The sequence below is a fragment of the Octopus bimaculoides genome, chromosome 5 (genome assembly GCF_001194135.2).
Source record: "Octopus bimaculoides isolate UCB-OBI-ISO-001 chromosome 5, ASM119413v2, whole genome shotgun sequence".
NCBI lineage: Eukaryota > Metazoa > Mollusca > Cephalopoda > Octopoda > Octopodidae > Octopus > Octopus bimaculoides.
Window position 1 is genome coordinate 42,723,485 of NC_068985.1, and position 21,103 is coordinate 42,744,587.

At 36.6% G+C, this 21,103-nt stretch overlaps 1 protein-coding gene across 1 annotated transcript in view; it reads right to left on the minus strand.

The window, feature by feature from the left end:
• Positions 1-21,103, minus strand: part of LOC106879335 (WD repeat-containing protein 89) — a 30,866-nt gene that overhangs the window by 5,040 nt on the left and 4,723 nt on the right. Inside the window, exons 2-11 of the mRNA XM_014928844.2 lie at positions 19,594-19,728; positions 15,302-15,414; positions 13,467-13,551; positions 12,484-12,533; positions 11,263-11,362; positions 8,355-8,418; positions 6,904-7,035; positions 3,080-3,166; positions 1,851-1,895; positions 637-713 (exon numbers count right to left, since the gene is read on the minus strand). Coding sequence (XP_014784330.1) covers positions 637-713; positions 1,851-1,895; positions 3,080-3,166; positions 6,904-7,035; positions 8,355-8,418; positions 11,263-11,362; positions 12,484-12,533; positions 13,467-13,551; positions 15,302-15,414; positions 19,594-19,706 — 866 coding nt within the window. The 5' untranslated portion in view covers positions 19,707-19,728. The remainder of the gene's footprint in view (positions 1-636; positions 714-1,850; positions 1,896-3,079; positions 3,167-6,903; positions 7,036-8,354; positions 8,419-11,262; positions 11,363-12,483; positions 12,534-13,466; positions 13,552-15,301; positions 15,415-19,593; positions 19,729-21,103) is intronic.

Here is a 21,103-nt window from a genome sequence, read left to right on the forward strand (position 1 = left end):
GGGGGGGGGGGGTCAATGTAATCAACTTAATCACTTTGTCTGTCCTTGTTTGTCCCCTCTATGTTTAACCGTTTGTGGGCAATAATGAAATAAATACATTTGTGGGCCAGGAGGTGAAGCGTGTTGGTAAATGATTTTGTTTCAATCAGCCTGGTCTAACTGATCACAGCACTACCAGCAATAGATTACTTCAGTAAACAAAAAAAAAAAAAAAGAAAAAGAAAAAAAATATCCAACCAGCCTATATCAACATGAAAATATAAATACTAACTCTTTTGATACCAACCCACCTGAAACTACCCCTTACTCTATGATGCAAACTTCAGCCCACAAGACTTTCTGAATGGTGTGCCTAACAAAAAATTACATTGATTTCTTTTAGTAACAAGACCTACATGATGATAAGCCATGTCTCGTGTAGCCTGCTTTCCAAGAAAGGTTACCTATACCTGTTTTAAATTAATCTAAATTTCATGTTCCAAAACACCAGTTATTAAATTTTTTAGTATTTTCGAAATGAACTGAAACAAAAGCAGTGTATTTCATCAAGAATACAGTATCAAAAGGATTAATCAAATGAAAAGCTCATAGATAACTTAAAAACAAATTTTGAAAAAATGAAATAATAGACCTTACTTTTTTTGTCCAGCAAGAACCATCCAGTGGTCAGTTTTTTCACTTCCTATATAATCAACAATATATTCAACTTTGTCCTGCAATGCAAAAACAGATATTTTCACATAATTTCTCTTGTATAGTGTACATGATATTCATGTTATATGTTAGGGTAAAGACCCCCTTCAAGCATGACTGATCATGGGATTGCACCTAGAAAGTTCTGCTCCAAGGCACAAGTCCAGGTAAGGTTGTTTATGAAAGACTAGCAGTTGCCCATGCATACCAGCCTCCCCTCTCCACACCACTAATATTCTCCAAGGGAAAGGCAAAGACCAATACATCTTGGCACCAGAGTCATCACAACTCATTTTCACAGATGAGTGAACTTGAAGCAATGTGAAATAAAATACCTTGCTCAAGAACAAAACACACAGCCCGGTCCAAGAATCAAACTCACTACCTTGTGATTGCAAGCCTGATGCTCTAACCACTAAGTCATGCACCTTCATATTTAATGTTAAATTACATTATATTAACCCTTTAGTGTTCACATTATTCTGTCAAAAGTAATACTTATTTATTCATTTTGTTTTGAATTAATCATGTATTATCTTGTAGCTTTGAGATTTTGATGAGGTAACTTAATTTTTACAATGATATTGTAGGGGTGATATGAGAGGCCATATTAAAATTTGGCCAGATATAGCTGGTTTAAAAGCTAGATTTCTTTATCCTAAATAAATTTAAATAGGTCAATTTATTAACTATGACAACAGTTTGTAATTACATCTGTTCATGTCCTTAAATTGAAAAAAATAGGAATCATTATCACCATCATTATTTAATGCCTATTTTCATGCTGGCATGAATAGGACGGTTTGACAGAAGCTGGCAAGCTAGAGGATTATACCAAACTTCAATATCTGTTATATTATGGTTTCTATGGCTTGATGTCCTTCCTAAAACCAGCAACATTACAGAGTGTACAGGGTTTTTTTTTTTACACTTGTAAGGTCATCAAGTAACTTGCAAGACAATAATTAAATAAATTCTTGTTTGTTAAATATCTAAACAAATGTCATAACATTTGGTGGAGATGGGTATATATTCTGTATATATAAAATGCAACAGATGGTGAATACTAATTGTCACATAAATTACTTCAGCAAGAAAGATCAGCAGATGTAAACAGTTTTATCAAACTTAAGAAGATAAAAATACAATGTACTTACCTTCAGTTTCTCTTTCACATCTGTCATTTGATATAAAAGATCGCCCTACAAAATTGGATAGATAAGACAAAAACAAATTATTGTTTTATGACTTTTGTAGGAAGGGTAGAGAAAAATATATGGAAAAGGAGAGAAAGAGAAGGGGAGAGAGGTATGAAAGTTAATACTCGATATAAATGGGTAATGTCTCCATATATGGTTTAATACATATCCTTAATACTACAAGTATTCAATATTGTATATTTTCATATTTGACACCAGTTAATATATCAATGTCTTCAATACTGTGTTTTAATATCTGACATCAGTTACTATGTTAATGTAAATCTTCAATACTATGTTTGTTTCAGCTAACTGAGATTTGAACTCAATCCTGCCAATATCAACTTTGTCTTTCATCTTTTCTGAGTCAATATATTAAGTACCAGTCCAAGGCAGCAACAGACAAGATGCCTGGGATATCTTTGCATTTTAAGTTCCAGCTCTCTGTGATCTGAGCTCAAATTCTCCACTTTACAGGAGTCCTGTCAATAGCAAAGTTATTGTAGAATGCTAGCACTCTGAGTCCAATATAAAATGATTTTACCTATGAAACTCCACTCAACTCAAAAAATTAAATGTAATGGAACAGTTTTAGAGAGAAAAAACAAGAGATTTAATTGGAGAGTAATTTAATGTATAATACATAATAAATCAAAATCGCTGACAGTACCACCTAGTTGGCACTCGTGCCGGTGGAACATTGAAAGCACCATCCGAGTGTGACCGTTGCCAGGGCTGCTGACTAGCTTCCATGCCGGTGGCATGTAAAAAGCACCATTCAAGCGTGATCGTTGCCAGTGTCACCTTACTGGCACATGTGCCGGTGGCATGTGACAAACAACATTCGAGCATGGTCATTGCCAGTGCCGTCAGACTGGCACCCATGCAGGTGGCACGTAAAAAACACCTTTTGAGCATGGTTGTTGCCAGTACCGCCTGACTGGCCCTCGTGCCGATGGCACATAAAAGCACCCACTACACTCTTGGAGTGGTTGGCATTAGGAAGAGCATCCACCTGTAGAAACTCTGCCAAATCAGATTGGAGCCTGGTGCAGCCTTCTGGCTCACCAGTCCTCAATCAAACCATCCAACCCATGCCAGCATGGAAAGCGGATGTTAAACGATGATGATGATGAAGTTATTTGACAGAAAAATGTAAATCTGAATAGAGGATTTACAATGTTTACCTCTGTGGAATCCCATACATGGAATGTATCTACATGAGTTGTACAATATACTTGGTCATACTTAGGAGAACACCAACCAACAAATGCCTGAAAATGAATAGAAAAAAAACATTAATTTTTGGCTAGATTTAAAAGTTTTAATAGTACATCATTGAAATTAGATTGATCATTCCTAACTTTGTAACCAAGTTGTCGTTTAGAACAAGATCAGCACTGAATAAGCAGACAAAGATTTAAAGGTGTTCCAGTAATGAATACTCTTCCTTCCCTTTTTTCTTTTGCAAACATAATATCTCCATATTTCCATTATTCAACAAAACAGTAAGATGTGATTTAGGAATATTTAGCTGCTGTTTCTTACAAGCCAGGTGACCATATAGAGTGTCCCTTGTTGATTTACTGTTTTTTGGTGGCGTCAACAGAAATGAGATCAAAAATATCAATGAGTGTAGTATTATAAGTGGTGATAATATTAATAGAGAAGTGACTCCAGTTAAAGACTATTGACAGATTTCATTTACAAAGTTCTTCTAATTAGCACAAGAATACACACACACACATGAATGCGTGTCTATGAAAATGTTCACAATCAGTGTTGAGCTACTAACAGTGACGTCACTGTTTGTAGCTGGACTGCAAACTGCTGACAAGGTCTGTGCTTTTGAAATTCTCTAGAATGAAAAACCCCTTACTTGAAAAACAGGTAAGGACCACGTTACCTTTGTAGCTGCCAGCATCTGCCATGGTCGCGTCCGCGTGGACGAGCAGGCTCAACAACACAGCACCGGAGATGGAGCACGGTCAGGCAAGCGCAGAGCAGGACGAGATGGGAATAAGCACAAGAGTGCGGAGGAAGGCAAGGAGCCATCAATCAAGTGCAGGTGATGACATGGCAGCGCTGCGGAGAGCAGACCTGGCTGACCAGTGGTATCAACCAAACCATTGCGACCTGCTCAGTGACAACCAACAGGCTGGCGGCCACATCTACACAGACGGACCTGCAGGACAACACCACGCTGGTCACCGACAATGTGTAGACAAGGGAGCCGGAAATCGCTGTGGAAGGAAGGACAGCGATGGCGCATGCAGGTGGCAGCATCCACCAGGCAGAGTCCATGGCGCTGCAGTGCAACCAAGAGCAGTAACTTGGCCGACCAGCTCATACCCCTTACAGTAGTCCGGACCCACTTGGGGTGCGATGGTCAACTAGAGTATGGCAATTCTGCTGCCGGCTTCCAGCAATTTACCAGAAGGACTGCATTGCAGTATCAACCACACCATCAAGGTCCGGCTTGCAATTGCGTCAGTGGCGTCCACGCAGTTGGGCATGGGCATGGGCATGCTCAACGACACTGCACCCAGAAGGTGGCGGAGACATGCATGGAAGGAAGTTGCACCGGAGAGAGAGCAAGGCTGGGTTAGCACAGAGCAGGATAAGCAGGAGAGTGCAAAGGAAGGCAAACCATCTGCCAACGATGAGTGCATGCAGGCTGCGATGTTTTCGCTGGGTGGCCTCCGCCAACTGCAGTCGTTGTCACAGTCCAGTCTGGTCAGCAACAGCAGTCAGAGAGGTCCATGGAATTAGAGGAAGGTGTGTGTTTGGGTCGGCGCGAACAGGAACAAGAGAGCAGAGGAAGGTGAGCTACTGAGTTTGTGGTGTCGGCCCAGCAACAGCCTCCAGGCTGGCAGCATCACAATATCGACTGCACGCATGGACGGCTGCCAGCAGCAGTTTCTTCCTTATGTAACAGAGATTACATCTCTTCCATGCGGCTCTACCAAAAAGAAATAAGGTCATACAAATCCTGCCTCATACAGCTCACCATCTAACATATGTTAGCATAGAAAAATAGACATCAAAACGAACAAATCTCTCTCTCTCTAAAATAAATGTCCACCGACTAAAAAAGTTTTATCAGACGATTAAAATATTTAAAAAATTTCTTTTTAAATATTTGAAAAGTTTTTTACTTCCTTCATACAAGTATGTCCAAAGTTCATAAGTAAACAGACTTCCACAGGTCAAATTCACATACATCTTGAAAAAGGTCTTTTACTCCCCTCACACAAGTACGTCCAAAAGTTCTTATTAGGCAGACTTCACAGGTCAAATTCAACATTCACATATAGCTATGACCATTTTGGGAGCTCACTACCGCAGTTTATTTACCCTAAAGTGCATCACAGCAATGACCCCTTCATCAGGATAAACAGGAAACACGCAGAGATCAAAATTTTTTTATGAAAAGCTTATATAATTTAAAAGAAAAACCCATCAGCTGACCGGTCCAAATTTTTCTAAAAAGAACTTTTTCTGAACACTTTGAATAGATTTACTGAGGTAATCCCTTTTTGCAACCATAGGCTTTCGCCCACCTTTTTGAAAGTATATAGAAATGAAAGTAGATGTTATAAATTGTTTAGCATTACTAATTTGATCTGTGAAGTCTGCTTATTATGAACTTTTGGACATACTTGTGTGAGGGGAATAAAAGACTTTTTTCAAGATGTATGTGAATTTGACCTGTGGAAGTCTGTTTACTTATAAACTTTGGACGTACTTGTATGAGGGAAGTAAAAGACTTTTTTTTTAAATATTTTTTAAATATTAAAAAAAAATTTTTTTTAATATTTTAATCGTCTCATAAAACTTTTTTAGTCAGTGGACATTTATTTTATTTTATTTTTACCTTTACTCATTTTATATTTAACTATTAGGTTTTTTGGTAGTTTTTGAATTCTTAGCCATTTATATTTAACTTTTTGATGGGCCGTCCTATTTGTATTTTATTTGATTATATACTTTTACCTTCTGTGATTTTATGTATATGTATTATTTTTTATGTTTGGGAACCATGGTGATTTTTATATGTGATTAAATGTTTGAGGGGTGATGTTGTATATAAAGTCGTTGACCCAAATTTAATGTTTGTTCTATAACCAATGCTTCTTTATTTTTATCTTTGTCTCATTTATATTTGAGCACTTCTTTTGCAGTCCTATAAACCCTTTTGTTTCTATATAAAGAGACAAATATTATTTCTTGTTCTATATATATACATATATATATATATATATATCCAGCCAGCTATGTTATCCACCATGTTCCTAAGAGAGTCATGAGGTAGAGTCCTCAGGCAGCTCTTCCATAATATCCTATCAGAGGTATCCATCACAAGACTTCTGGCCCTTAATCTGGATGCTGTATGGGAGGGAGGAGATTATACTTCCTTGAATCAAATACAGGATGTACCAAGGTTCAACACTAAGTAGCCAACATTTGCACAGATCTTTTCAAACATGGACAAAATGCCACAACTACCTTCCTATTGTCTCCTTCAAACATCGACGTTGGCACAATGAAGGGAAGATCTGGTGAAATTATCGAAATGATGGAGCATCGCCATGTTGATGTGTGTGGTGTGCAAGAAGTGAGACAGAAAGAAGCCTTTGCTAGATTCCTCACTGGGAAGAAACAGAGGTTCAAATTCTTTTGGGTAGGCAGAAGTGATGGAGTGGATGATGTGGGCATAATCTTAGCAGAAAAGTGGGTAGATAAGGTAATTGAGGTAGTCAGAGTATGCAATAATACATATAAATATATAAATATATATAATGACACATATACATACAGCAATAGAACGTGCATTAAGTGCTACAAGTGTCAGGTGGACATTAACAAAATACAGAGAAGCAGGCAAGGAACATTTCCTTTTAAATACACATTGCATCACTTACAATGAGTATTCACTTGTTAAAAAAATCTAACATGGTTTCTAAGGAATATATCATGTATTATTGCAAATATTAATATCATTACATACCACAGAAGAAAGTGAATTCATAGTTAATAGTAGGGAATTCTCCTCTGTATCTTCTGCTAAGTCAAATTTGCAAACCAAGCCATCTGTAGAGCCACTTGCCAATAGATTTTCATTGGTTGGATGAAATGATACCTAAAAGGTGACAATATTGACAATTTAATTTAGAATAAGAAATATTGTAGACATCAGAATTTTTATAAATATTGGGTTATCCTATAAATAATGTGGTTTTTTTCAATTGCAATTTCAATTGGAGGTGGACAGGATAAACTACCTGCATCAACTTGCAAAAGCAGGTAGTAATTTTACCTTGTACTTATTCTTAGTGCAAGATCTGAAGAGTGCAGTTCAATTTCAACAGTTATTTTTTCAAAGATATAATGGAAGTGACAAAGGAGCATATTCAGCATATTTTGCTTTATGAGTTCAATAAAGGAAACAACACAACGGAAAGTGTGAGGAATATTAATGCAGTATATGGGGATTGTACAATAAGCGTTAAACCAGTGTCAATGGTGGTTCCAGAAATTCTGAATCAGAAACTGCAGCCTAGAAGATGAGCCTCGTCCTGGAACATCTGTAGAGCCTGACAAGGATGTCCTGCAAACCCTGGTGGAACAAAATCCCAGCGTAACTATTGAGGAACTAGCAGAGAAACTTAGATTTGGTCATTCAACTATTCATCAACACCTGCATGCCATTGGAAAAGTCAGCAAATTGGGTCAATGGGTTCCGCACGAACTTTTTGAGTCTAATCGTGTACAGAGAGTGAATGTGTAGTCTTCTTTGCAGTCACATCTCAAGAATGAACCTTTTTTGGACTGAATAGTGACTGGTGATGAGAAATGGGTTCTCAATAAAAATGCCAAGAACCGAAGACAGTGGGTTGGGAAAAGAGAAACACCCGCACCCCAGGCTAAAGGCCTTCACTCATGTAAGGTATTGTTATCTGTTTGGTGGGATATGAAAAGTTTAATCCACTTTGAACTTTTAAACTCAAACCAAACGCTAACAAAGGGGGATCTTTAGATTAAAAAAAGAACTTTGTTTATCTTAATTTTGAAAAATAAAAGAAGTATAAAAAAACTGCATTATTTATGGGATGACCTAATATAACAGAAGTTCATTAAATAAGAACATTTTCACTCGTTTCTTAAAAAAGAATCTTTCCCACATTATCAAGTTCAAAGCAGAGTAACAGTAATAGAGTGGTTCAACATTGCAAAAAAAAACCCCTGTGATTAGCTGTTAAATAAACCATTAAAAAATAACTAGTGATTAGGTGTTAAATAAACCCTTAGAAACAACCAGTGATTGACCTGCTGGTAAAATATAACCAACAGTGCTTTGTTCAAAAAGTACCTGATATATAGTAAAATAAAGTCTTCAAGTAACAAGTAAAGAAATGTAAAGATAATGTGAAAAGATGAGAAAAATTGATCATTACAAACCTGTGTTATGTCGTCCATGTGAGAATCTGTGAAATCTGTGAGTAATACATTTTTCCTTCTATCCCTGGAAAATATACAAAATGTTTACATTGAATTGTGGAGCAGTTGAAGGTACACTGTCAAAACCTCTAAATCCCCTTAAAAACTTTCTCAACTTTACTGAAGATTTGTGTGTTTCAGAAGCAGATGTGATGAAATGTAAATGCAGGCGGCATGGCTCTGTGATTAAGAAGCTCACTTTGAAACTGCATGGTTTCAGGATCAGTCCCACTGCACAGCACCTTGGACAAGTGTCTTTACTATGGTACCATGCTGACTAATGCCTAGCATGTGAATTTGGTAGACAGAAACCATGTAGAAGCCCATCAAATGTATGTGCGTCTTTGTGTTTGTTTATTTCCCCTGCCTCACCACTTGACAATTGGTGTAGGTTTGTTTACATCCCTGAAGTGAGTGGTTCAGCATAAGAGATTCATAGAATAAGTACCAGATTTTTAAAAAGTAAGAAGTGGGTTTATTTGTTCAACTAAAAACTTTTAATGCAGGACCCCAGCATGGCTGCAGTCCAATGACTGAGACAAGTAAAAGATAGATAATGTACTACACATGCTCAGCCTGGTATCTCAAACAAACCAAGGAAATAGCAACATAAAAATATTACACAACAACCTCCATATTTAGTTAGAAGTAAAAGATATTGAAGAGATTTAAAAGAACAATATTATTTTTTACCATTTCACTTATTTCAGTCACTGGACTACAGCCATGCTGGGGCACTACCCTGAAGGATTTAGTTGAATAAATCTAGCCCAGTACTTATTTTTTCAAGATTGGTCCTTATTGTATCAATCTCTTTTGGCAAACCACTAGATTAGAGATGTAAACAAACCAACACCAGTTATCAAGCAGTGGGGGGACAAACACAGACACACACACATAAATACATGTATATGTTACTGAGACCTTTGGCAATATGCTGTGCTTGAGAAAACTCGTCAAGCCAAGTGAAATCATAGTTGTGGCTGATGCCAGTGCCATGTAACTGGCACCTGTGCCAGTGGCACTTATAAAGCACTCATTACACTCTTGGAATGGTTGGCGTTAGGAAAGGCATCCAGCCATAGAAACCATGTCAAGTAAGATTGGAACGTGGTGCAGCTTTCCTGCTTACCAGTTTCAGTCAAATCGTCTAACCCATGCCAGCATGGAAAGCAGAATCTAAATGATGAAGATGATGATGATATGTTGTTGAAAACATCTAGAAAAAGGTACTTCTGTTTCACTCACCGAAGTGAATGGAGCTTTGACCAGAAGAAACTGATGACATCAGACATATCAAGGATCATTAGGTGTTTTAACCATCCCATTGGTGGGTCAGCAGAGGAGACCAAATCATTGCTCATCATCTCTTCCTTCCAGCTTAACTCCTTTCTCTTGCACCATAACCAGCAAGAGGCTCTTTCTGCTGCCTCTCCCATCCTATGCATAGCCTCTCTTCACTCTTTTCCTTTCATTCCATATATATATATATATATATATATATATATATATATATATTAAAAAAAATTTTTTTTTTAATTGTTTCAGTCATTAGACTGTGGGCATGCTGGAGCACCACTTTAAGGGTTTTCATCATCATCATCATCATCATTTAACGGCCACCTTCCATGCTAGCAGTTGAAGAAATTGACCCCAGGACATATTCTTTGCAAACCTAGTACTTATTCTATTGGTTTTTTTTTGCCAAACTGCTAAGTTACAGGAACATAAACACACCAACATCAGTTGCCAAGTGATGGTGGGGAGACAAAGAAAGACACACACACACATATATATATATATACACAACAGACTGGAGCCTGGCGTAGCCTTGCAGCGTGCCAGCCCAGTCAAACCGTCCAACCCATGCCAGCATGGACAACGGATATCAAATGATGATGATAATGGTAATGAACCAGGCTTCTTTCAGTTTCTGTCTACCAAATCCACTCAGAAGATTTTGATCGGCCCAAGGCTATAGTAGAAAACACTCGCCCGAGGTGCCATGCAGTGGGACTGAATCTGGAACCATATGGTTGGGAAACAAACTTCTTACCACACAGCCATGCCTGCACCTATATATATATATATATATATATACATACACACATACAATGGGCTCCCACACAGTTTTCATCAACCAAATTTGCTCACAAAGCACTGGGAAACCCAGGGCTATAATTTTCCAAGGGGCAAGGCAGCAGGACTGAACCTGAAACTATGTTACATTAGGAGAGAATTGTAGTTTGCTTGAAGCATTGTGTATTGTTTGCAAAGAATAAAAAGTTTTGAATGGTACAACAATGCACTATAATACAAAAAAATGGACTATATACCTGTTGTAATTTAGTTATCTATAGTCCGATACTTTAATTATTTTCATTTCAACATCCATATTTTTCAGATAGTATAGGCAGAAAGCTTTTTTTAGTCGCTCACTTAAGGATCTCCTTTTTATGTTAACCATTCAGTTTGGAGTAGAGAATAGATTGTTTTGACAATGGAGAAAACTAGAATTTAATTTATATTTTAATGTCTGTTAGAAAGCTGCTACTGCTGCTGCTGGTGAACAGGATTCTAACTGTAAAATCCATTAACAGAGTGCCAGTGGTGAACAGAATTCTAACTGTAAAACCTATTAACAGTGTGCTGCTGGTGAACAGGATTCTAACTGTAAATCCTATTAACAGTGAGCTGCTGATGAACAGGATTCTAACTAAAAGCCATGTAACTGAGAAAAAAAACAAACTAAATAGCACTGAATTTATAAACTAACTGGAAGCACTTAAGTTTTTAATTTGCCCATGAATTTCTTTAATTATCACTTGATAAATTCACAAGAAAGATCATATCCATGAAGATAGCTTACCAAATTTTTAACTCAACTTCTTTCTCAACTGATTCTGTTCCAGCTGCTATCTTGGAATCAGAGCTATTGATATCCAAACATAAAAGACATTTATCACAACCTGAAAATTAAATTTGTATCAAATTAAAATTCCAAAAGCCTATGGCACAGGTAATTATGGTAGCAATAGTAATAAAATTACAACGTATTAGAGACATTGTAGCCATTAAAAACACATACATTCATGTTATGTTAACTGATGGAGATATGAAAAAGCTGCACCTGATCTCAGATACATTGTATCACAGTGAATGGCTACAACAATTCTATCATAATGTAATTAGTTTAATACAAAAATAAATAGCTATAATATTATTCTAAGATATAGTACAATGAATAAAATTGAAAGATAGTACATATTTGATCAGATAATTCACACACTAGTAAACAGTTTACACTGGTTATTAAACTGTTAATCCACAGTTCAAATTGTTACATAAACAGTTAATCCACAGTTCAAGATGTTAATTAGTCATTCTGCAATTCAAACTGTTAATCCCTAGTTTACGCTGTTAATCTACAATTATACAGTTATAGAAACAGTTAATCTAAAAATCAAACTGACATAAGACAGGTAATTAGGCTATCAATTCCTGAACATTGAAATGAAATTCAAGTTGAATGAGAAAATAAATAATAGCACCATCAAAGTTTCTACACTGAGCCTCAATTTAATGACATCATACACTGATTAGTAATTAAGTTAATACTCTTAGTACTACCAACTGTAGATACACAGAATTGATTACTGGATACTGGTATTTACTTTATCAACCCCAAAGAGATAAAAGAAAAATTAAGCCAACCCCAGCTGAAAGAGAATTGAGAATAATAGGATAGCAAGTATAACATAACAATAGGAAGATGTGAACAAATACAATGTTTGAAATATCAAATAGCTAACTAGAAAGATGCAAAGAGAAACCAACAATACTAAGTCATGGTCTAATATCATTCTGAGTCTTTTGGAAAGCATGGGAGTCAACTTTGAACCTGTTCGAGCCTTAAAAGACTTCATCAGTGAATTATAGTGCCCACAGTACTTGCCAAGCACGGTATTGAGAGAACACTAAGTAAATGTACAAGAAGTATACTTGTTGAAGAAGAGTAAGTTTGACGTCCCACTATCTTCAATATCTCCATCAGCCCCAGTCAATGATAAATAATAAAGTTATAAATTACCAGTGAATTCTTGAGCAGGTTTTTTGAAATCTGTCCGTATGTCCCAACACCTGGAAAAAAAGTGGTCATTAGTGCTTGATATTAAGTACTAGATTTACATTTATGTATTAGAGTCTAACACTGTTAATGTAAATATTGCTATACATTATAGTAAATGTTTAATGTTATCATACATTATAATCACCAACTTGAGGGAGAAAAAAAGAAACAAAGTCTACTGCCAGGATGTGAATTTGGCAGACTGGTGAATGGCTGACACTCTGGATTCAGTCTATAATCATAGTGCTTCCCATAAAAGGCAATCTCCATTTATGCCAGAATAACTGAACTGTCAGCAAGATCAATCAAGCAAGCAACATAATGCTCAGCATCATATTGAAAATACTGAGATTGGAGACAGAAGATATTACAGTCAAGGAGCAAGTTGGCTTACATAAAAATAAAAGCAGTACTGAAGGGATTTTGAACCTCCACACCATCTGCAAGAAATACTTTTGACAACAGAGAGAATTCATATGTTTTCATAGACTTCAGGAGGATATTAGATAGAATCTGCAATGATGTTTTGTGGACCACCATAAAGAAATTTAACACAGAGCAAAAGCTGATTTATACTATTCAAAAGCTTTGCACCAAAGCAACATGGTGTACTTGTACAAGTTCCTTGTCTTTCCACATTTTTTCCTGCAAACACTGAGATCAGACATCAGTCACACAATGTTGTTGTTCTTACCAATCTGGGATGGTGATGGGCACAGTCCCTCATCTCCTGGCTAACTTATATAAAACAACTATCTGAGGAGTGGGGCAGAGAGAGAGAGAGAGAGAGAAAACAAAAGTATGATGAGAATATTATAGACAAAATAAAACTATGTACAAAGACTTGGAAGCCTACAAGAAAAACTTACTGTCTACAAATCTATTTACTAATAGCATGCATAAATGTCAATTTCTTTAATTATAAAAGCAAATGTTGAGTTTACCTGATCGTCCCATCCCAAGATGAAGAAAATAATAGATGTGTGTCATTGTGGGCAAATTTTATCCCTGATATAACATTGTTGTGTGCTAAAATACAGTGAAAATCACAAAATTGAAAAAGTAAAAACAATAAATGACAATAAAGGTTGTATTTTGATTGTCATTCAACATACATATTCAATTCATTAATGCATCTGGATTAATTTAGATAACACATAATTACATACAGACAATTAGAAGTAGATAATTATATACAGATAATTACTTATAGATAATAGATAATTACAAACAATAAATAATTCTTATTGCATAATTTTCTGGTTGTTTTTGTATATTAATCGATTAATCATGCTTATTACACCCAAGATATCGACATTTTTGTGTGATTAAGAAGTTTACTCTGTAACCACATGGTTTTGTGATCAATCATGCTGAACATTCACTTGGATAAGTGTCTGCTATCATATCTCCAGTTGATTGATTCCTTGTGAGTGAAACTTAGTAGAGGGGAGCTAAGAGAAATCTACTGTGTATGCATATGTATATGTGTGTCTTCTGTCTTTTACCTTTTACTTTTTTCAGTCATTTGACAGGACAGCAACCATACTGAGGCATTGCCTTGAAGGATTTTAGTTGAATGAATTCCACCCCAGTACTTTATCTTTTAAGCCTGGTACCTATTCTACTGTTCTCTTTTGTAGAACTGCTTGGTTACAAGAGCATAAACAATGCAATACCAGTAGTCACATGGTGGTGACACACACACACATACCAGCTTCTTTCAGTTTCTGTCTACCAAATACACTCACAAAGCTTTGGTCAGCTGGTACTATAGAAAAAGACACTTGCCCTAAGTGCCACACAGTGGAACTGAACCTGAAACAAAGTGGTTAGAAAACAAATTTCTTACTATACAGCCACACATGCACAGGCATGGCTGTGTGGTTGACAAGTTTACTTCCTAATCACATTGTTTCAGATTCTGTCCCCTTGTGCAACACCTTGGACAAGTGGTGTGTGTGTGAGTACATGTATATGTATGTATGTGCACATGTGTATGTGTTTACGTGAGAGCTCATTTATTCAAATATAGCTATTGTTAGTTCTTCTGCCTATAACTTGTCCATTTGCATCAAGACTTTTGAAGCAATGTGGAATAAGAGATCTCTTGGAAAACCACTAAGGGTTAGTGTCAGAAAAGGCATTCAGCTGTAAATCAATGCCTCAGTACCATATTTGTCTAACCTGCAGACTTTCATCTTGTGGTCCGCATGATACTTTCTTGAAATGGGTTTATTTAAACAAATATTTTTAAAATGTCATCAAAAATTAAAGATTGTAATGAAAAGTAAAAAAGAAAGATACTACTATTTTTGCAATGGTAATATATCATGTTGAATCAATGATCATTCATTCATCTTTGTAATAATAGCATGAGAAAGCAAAATGCTTTCAATTCTGTCAGTATACAAGCGGCCCTCAAAAAACTTTTTGTGATTAAAGTGGCCCGCAGTGTAATTCGAGTCGGTCAGGCCTAGCCTAACCCATGCTAGCTTGGAAAAATGGGCATAAAACATACAAATGTATGTTCATATATTTCAGTCATGTATATCAGTAGCAAAAAAAAAAAAACAATACAGAAGTGCTTTTGAACAAATGCTTTATGGTATTTGTTCCACCCAAGTGGAACAGATGCTTCCTTACCATTTTCACAATTGTAAATAGTAAACATATGATTAGCCAGTTAGAAACTTGTAATGAAGAACATTGCTGTTCACAATATATGTTATAAAACAAATTAATAAAAATAAATAAATAAAAAATTTGTCTTTATCACCATCAATTTGTTGCAGTGTAGCCATATTGTGTCTGGCATGTAAGCGAATGTTATAACTGCTGCTACTACATGCCAGCAGTCGGTCGTCAGTTGCAGAATTAGGAGTGTCAGCACTAAAAAATATCAGAAATATTATTTCATAGTATTAAAATTATCAGATAAAATTTCATTTTAACCAATATTTATCTTTGTAAATTTGAAATCATAAAAAAATTTGTAAACAGTTAACACAATTATATAATGTAAAATGTGACATTGCTTTTAAGTAAACTATCTTAAAACAAATGATAGTGACATCATTATTGTGGCCAGTAACTGAAACCATCACATTGGGCAGCACCCTGTTGGATTCCAGGAGGTGCATGAGTGCATGGAGGTTACAGCATTGGTGCCTTACATATATATATATATATATATATATATATATATATGTATGTATATGTATATATACATATATAAACACAAGTTGTCTGTTTGTGTCAAGTTTCCATCTATACCTGTTAACGAATTTTTGTGAAGCTTTGCAAACATGTTAAAGTAACATCTAGTTTGTTACTAGGCTTACTGAAGTTTAATAAAAATCTATAATTGGATGGCTAGGGCCACTAGAAGAGGTCCACATATATAACCAATATATTTTCTTTTAACAGCCGAGGGAAATAACCCATTCATTTTCCATAGATCACCCTAAACACTACCAAGCTCAAAGAGATGGAAATTGACAACAGATGGATCATGCCCTACAACCCATTGTTGTCTAAAACATTGGAGGCCCATGTTAATGCTGAGTCATGCAACTCAATAAAAAGTTTTAAATATGTTTGTAAATACATCAATAAGGGCTCAGATATGGCAGTTTGGGGACTTGAACAGGAGGGCAGGCAAGCAGATGAAATTCAGCAAAATAAGTTGGGCAGGTATATTTCCTCTAAAGAGGGCTTTGAAATCCACGAGCAGCATCCAACAGTGGTGAATCTATCTGTACATCTTGAAAATGGCAAGTGTGTATATTTAACACAAGACAATGTTCGAAATGTAGTTCTGAATCCACTTTCTTCAAATTATGCCAATGTGATCTGTTTGCCTGAACATTGTTGTATGTTGAGATTCCCGTGTACTATACCTGAGCACACAATACATGGAACAGATGCAAGCAAGGAGCATGCATTGAGGGCTGGGAAGAAAATGTTGTCTTCATAAGTGAGGCCATCAGGCCGGTGTACACTGTGCACCCTAATCAGCAGGAGTGCTTCTTTCAGCATCTACTGCAGCACATTTTCAGACCTTTGAAGACATAATGGGAAAGTCTGCACAACCTACAGAGAAGCCTGCACCAAACATGGACAACTGGGACTAGACACTGAAGGAGGCAGCAGCCAGCAGAGCACCAAGTCAACTGTGTCAGCTATTTTCTATCATGTTGATGACATGTGGCTTGGCTGAACCTCTCAAGCTTTGGGCGACCCACCAAACAAGCATGGCAGAGGACATTCTACAAAGGATTCAAAGGCAAACCTCGGTGGAAATTGCCACGTTCAATAACGCCATTTACAATGAGGTGTTACTTGACCTGGAAATCCAAGTGCAAGCTATGTGAGGTCAAGACATTGCCACATTCGATCTGCCACAACCAGAGCAGGCACCAAACAATTTCACAATTGAGTACCTGTGAGAAATCAGCTATGACATCGAGGAAATGACAGCGTATATAGCTGATAATGAAGATGTAGTAACGCCTGCGCATGCGTAGTCTTACGCATGCATAGAATTAAACAAGCAAGCATTTCCCGCTCAATTCATTCTCTTTCTAGCTGGCCAGCGATTGAGCATGGACGTGTGTTTAAAGCTGTCTCTACATCTTTCGGTCTTATACTCGACAGCTCATTATTCTCACCTCTAAAGATGTATAACTAAAGATATGTATGTTTACCACCTAAATAAATGTTGTTTAAGTTGTTTAGTCTGGAGTTCAGCGTTCCGTCTATTTCTTTAATTTTATAGTAGAAAGTCAGGTATACAATCTAAAGATGTATAACCCACTTTCTACTAAAAAGACAAACTGATGGAGGGCCAACTGGGTGTTTATAAAACCATTATTTCAAGCACTGAAAGTGAAAGAGGAGGTCTTTTCTTTCTGGATGCTCCAGGTGGAACTGGCAAGACATTTGTCATCAATTTTCTTCTGGCTAAATTGCGCCAAATGAAACATATTACCAAAGCAGTGGCATCAAGTGGAATAGCTGCAACTCTGCTAAGTGGTAGTTGCACAGCTCATTCCTGTTTCAAACTCCCTTTGGACCTGTCCAAGAAGGAGAAGGCAAACAGCAACATCAGTCGTGGTTCTATAAAAGGCAAACTCCTGGGTGAATGCAGGTTGATCATCTGGGATGAGGTGACAGTGAGCCATAAGGTTTCCTTTGGAGCTCTTGACATGGCCCTTCAGGATCTGAAACATATCACCATGCTGATGGGAGATGCCACAGTCTTGCTTGCAGCAGACTTTAGACAAACCCTTCCCGTGGTTCCAAAGGCGACAAGAGCTGATGAGGTAAATGCCAGCATAAAGTCCTCCTACCTATGGAGCAGTGTGCAAAAGCTGAGACTCACAACCAACATGTGACTGCAGATCAGTACTGATGATGCAGACAGAACCTTTTCAAAGCAACTGTTGGACGTCAGTAATGGCACTTCGGTTGGCGAGAAGGAAGGCCGAGTAAGCTTGCCTTTTGGACGTAAGGTATCTGATTTAAAGGAACTGTGTCTGGATGGATGGATAAATGGATATATATATTTATAAAGGTTAGTTACAGATTACCTCAATGACAAATGACAGTGACTATTTCATTATTGTGGCTGGTGACTTCAATAGATATGTTGGATTGCACCCTGATGGATTCCTGGAACACATGGGGGTTACAGCTTTGGTACTAGAAATGAAGAAGGAACAAGGTTGCTGGAACTCTGTGATGCAAATCACTTGAACTGTAACACTAACTTCAGTAAACCAGCCAGTCACCTGATCCCCAATCAATCTGGTGACCATACATGCCAGATTCACTACATTCTCACCAGAAAGCAGGATACACATGCTTATAAATGCAAATTCTCCTAAGTGAAGAATGTACAACCCAACATAGATCAGTGATTAGTGAGTTCAGACTTTGAGATAAAATGAGAAAGAAACCAGTCTGAGAACAAAAGATAGGGAAGTTCAAAGACCCGGCAAACTGTGATACGGCTATGGAAAAGTAAGGCAGGCAGAGCTATAGAAGCAAAAAGACAGGCTTGGACAGACTAGAGACAGAAGAGAATTATACCAGCTAACAGGTTTACAGAGCAAAAGAAGAAGCAAAAAGTATGAGGTTTGCCAACATTCTACAGTGGCGTAGGAGTGGCTGTGTGGTAAGTGGCTTGCTTACGAACCACATGGTTCCGGGTTCATTCCCACTGTGTAGCACTTTGGGCAAGTGTCTTCTACTATAGCCTCGGGCAAAAAAAGCCTTGTAAGTGGATTTGGTAGACGGAAACTGAAAGAAGCCCATCGTATATATATATATATATATATATATATATATATATATATATATATATATATATATATGTATGTGTGTCTGTGTTTGTCCCCCCAGCATCGCTTGACAACCGATGGTGGTGTGTTTACGTCCCCGTAACTTAGCGGTTCAGCAAAAGAGATCGATAGAATAAGTACTAAGCTTCCAAAGAATAAGTCCTGGGGCCGATTTGCTCAACTAAAAGGCAGTGATCCAGCATGACCGCAGTCAAGTGACTGAAACAAGTAAAAGAGTAAAAGAGAGTGAGAGAATAAGATGCATGAGATACTAAATTGCAAGACAACGAATCAAAGAAAACAATCGAGATGTTGTGGATGAGAAGCATGTGTATGGATGGATAATGGTACACTTGCACTTATTGAGAAAGAAGTATGTATGACAAAGTGCAAATGAGTTGAGATAAATATTTGGCATAAGAGGAATTAGATGTAGCATGCAAGAGAGAAGACTGCACTGGTTTGGTCATGTGATGCATATGGAATATGTGAAAAAGGGAGACTCAGGAAGGTATGGGACAAAGCAGCAAAGGCTGAGCTCAAGATGTTGAGCCCCACAGAGGTGATGACAAAGAACTGAAATGATCAATGATTTATAATGATGAAGACACACCCATCACAGCTGAAGTGAGGTCCTAGAAGCACTATGTTTATGCCTCAACACATATACCATACCTTACACGTTTCATACCTTTACAAATTAAATCTGGAAACACCAACTTACCTTTGTTGAATATCCATATGAAGAATGTATTCTTCTTCCACAGGTTTTAAAGATATGGCAGCCTTTTCACAAAAGTTTAATTTTCGCATCATATCTTCCATAGACTCCATCATGAAAATCTTCAATTACAACACACTAATAGAAAAACACAAGAAATACATCATGTAAATATTCTCTTTAGGAACCAACTGTTAAATTAGATTTAGTGGTAAAAATGGAATTAAGAACTAAATTGGTTAAATTGCAAAGTATTTATATATTTAAATAATCTTTTTACTTCTTTTAGTCATTACACCATGGCCATGCCGGGGTACTGCTTTCAAGAGGGAGGACTTTCGGAAAATTCTCAAGATCTAAATTTTTCTTCGTTATATTCCGAAATCACATTCCACTTTCTACAGATACCCTAGCGTAGTACTACAGTACGTAGTGCTTATTTCTACCCACTTTCAATAATTTTTAGTATTTTGGCTTCAATTTTGTTTCATTTTCAATTATTTTTACACTTTTTTAACCCTTAGTCATTATTCTCATTCACTCATTATTACTTTCGCTCTCTCTCTCTATCTTATATATAGAGAGATAGATATATATTATATATATACATATATTATATACATACATATGGGATCTTTCTGATTTGGTGGATGCCACTTGTTTTCTTAATGAAACACTTTCAAACTTGGGACAGTGGTAGAATGTATCATATAAAACATCTTTTACTCTTAGTGTTATTGAGAAAATTTTATCTTTTTAAAGTTATTTCGTGTTAAAATTGTCATATTTCGGTAATTTCAACCAATCACTGACATCTATTGAGGTGAAAACAATTACTGCTGTGAATTGTCAACAAAACATTGTGCGGTGTAATGGGATCTTTTACTTTGAATAAAATTAGTGCCGTTGTTTGTCAACAACAACTATCGGTGGTACTGTTATTTATGACATCGTTCGTGCATTTGTACTGGTTTTAGCTTTAGGGTTTTAGGGTTAGGGTTCGGGTTTTAGAGTTAGGGTTATGAGTATTTTTGCCAAATTTGGTGAAAAATTTGTGGTGGTGTATGGAACAGATTTTCACCAAATTTGGCAAAAATACTCATAACCCTAACTCTAACTCTAAAACCCGAACCCTAACCTTAAAGCTAAAACCAGTACAAATGCACAAACGATGTCATAAATAACAGTACCGCCGATAGTTGTTGTTGACAAACAACAGCACTAATTTTATTCAAGGGAAAAGATCCCATTACACCGCTAGAACGTGTTGTTTACATTCCACAGCAGTAATTGTTTTCACCTCAATAGACGTCAGTGATTGGTTGAAATTACAGAAATACGACAACATTTAACATGAAATAACTTCGAATATAAAAATTTTTCTGTTCTATAAGACAAAATATACAAGTATACGAAGTTTTAGTGTTTCGGTAGAAAACACACTAAATAAAACATAAATAAAAAATGGTGCCCGCCAAATCAGAAAGATCCTACATATGTATATATCATCATC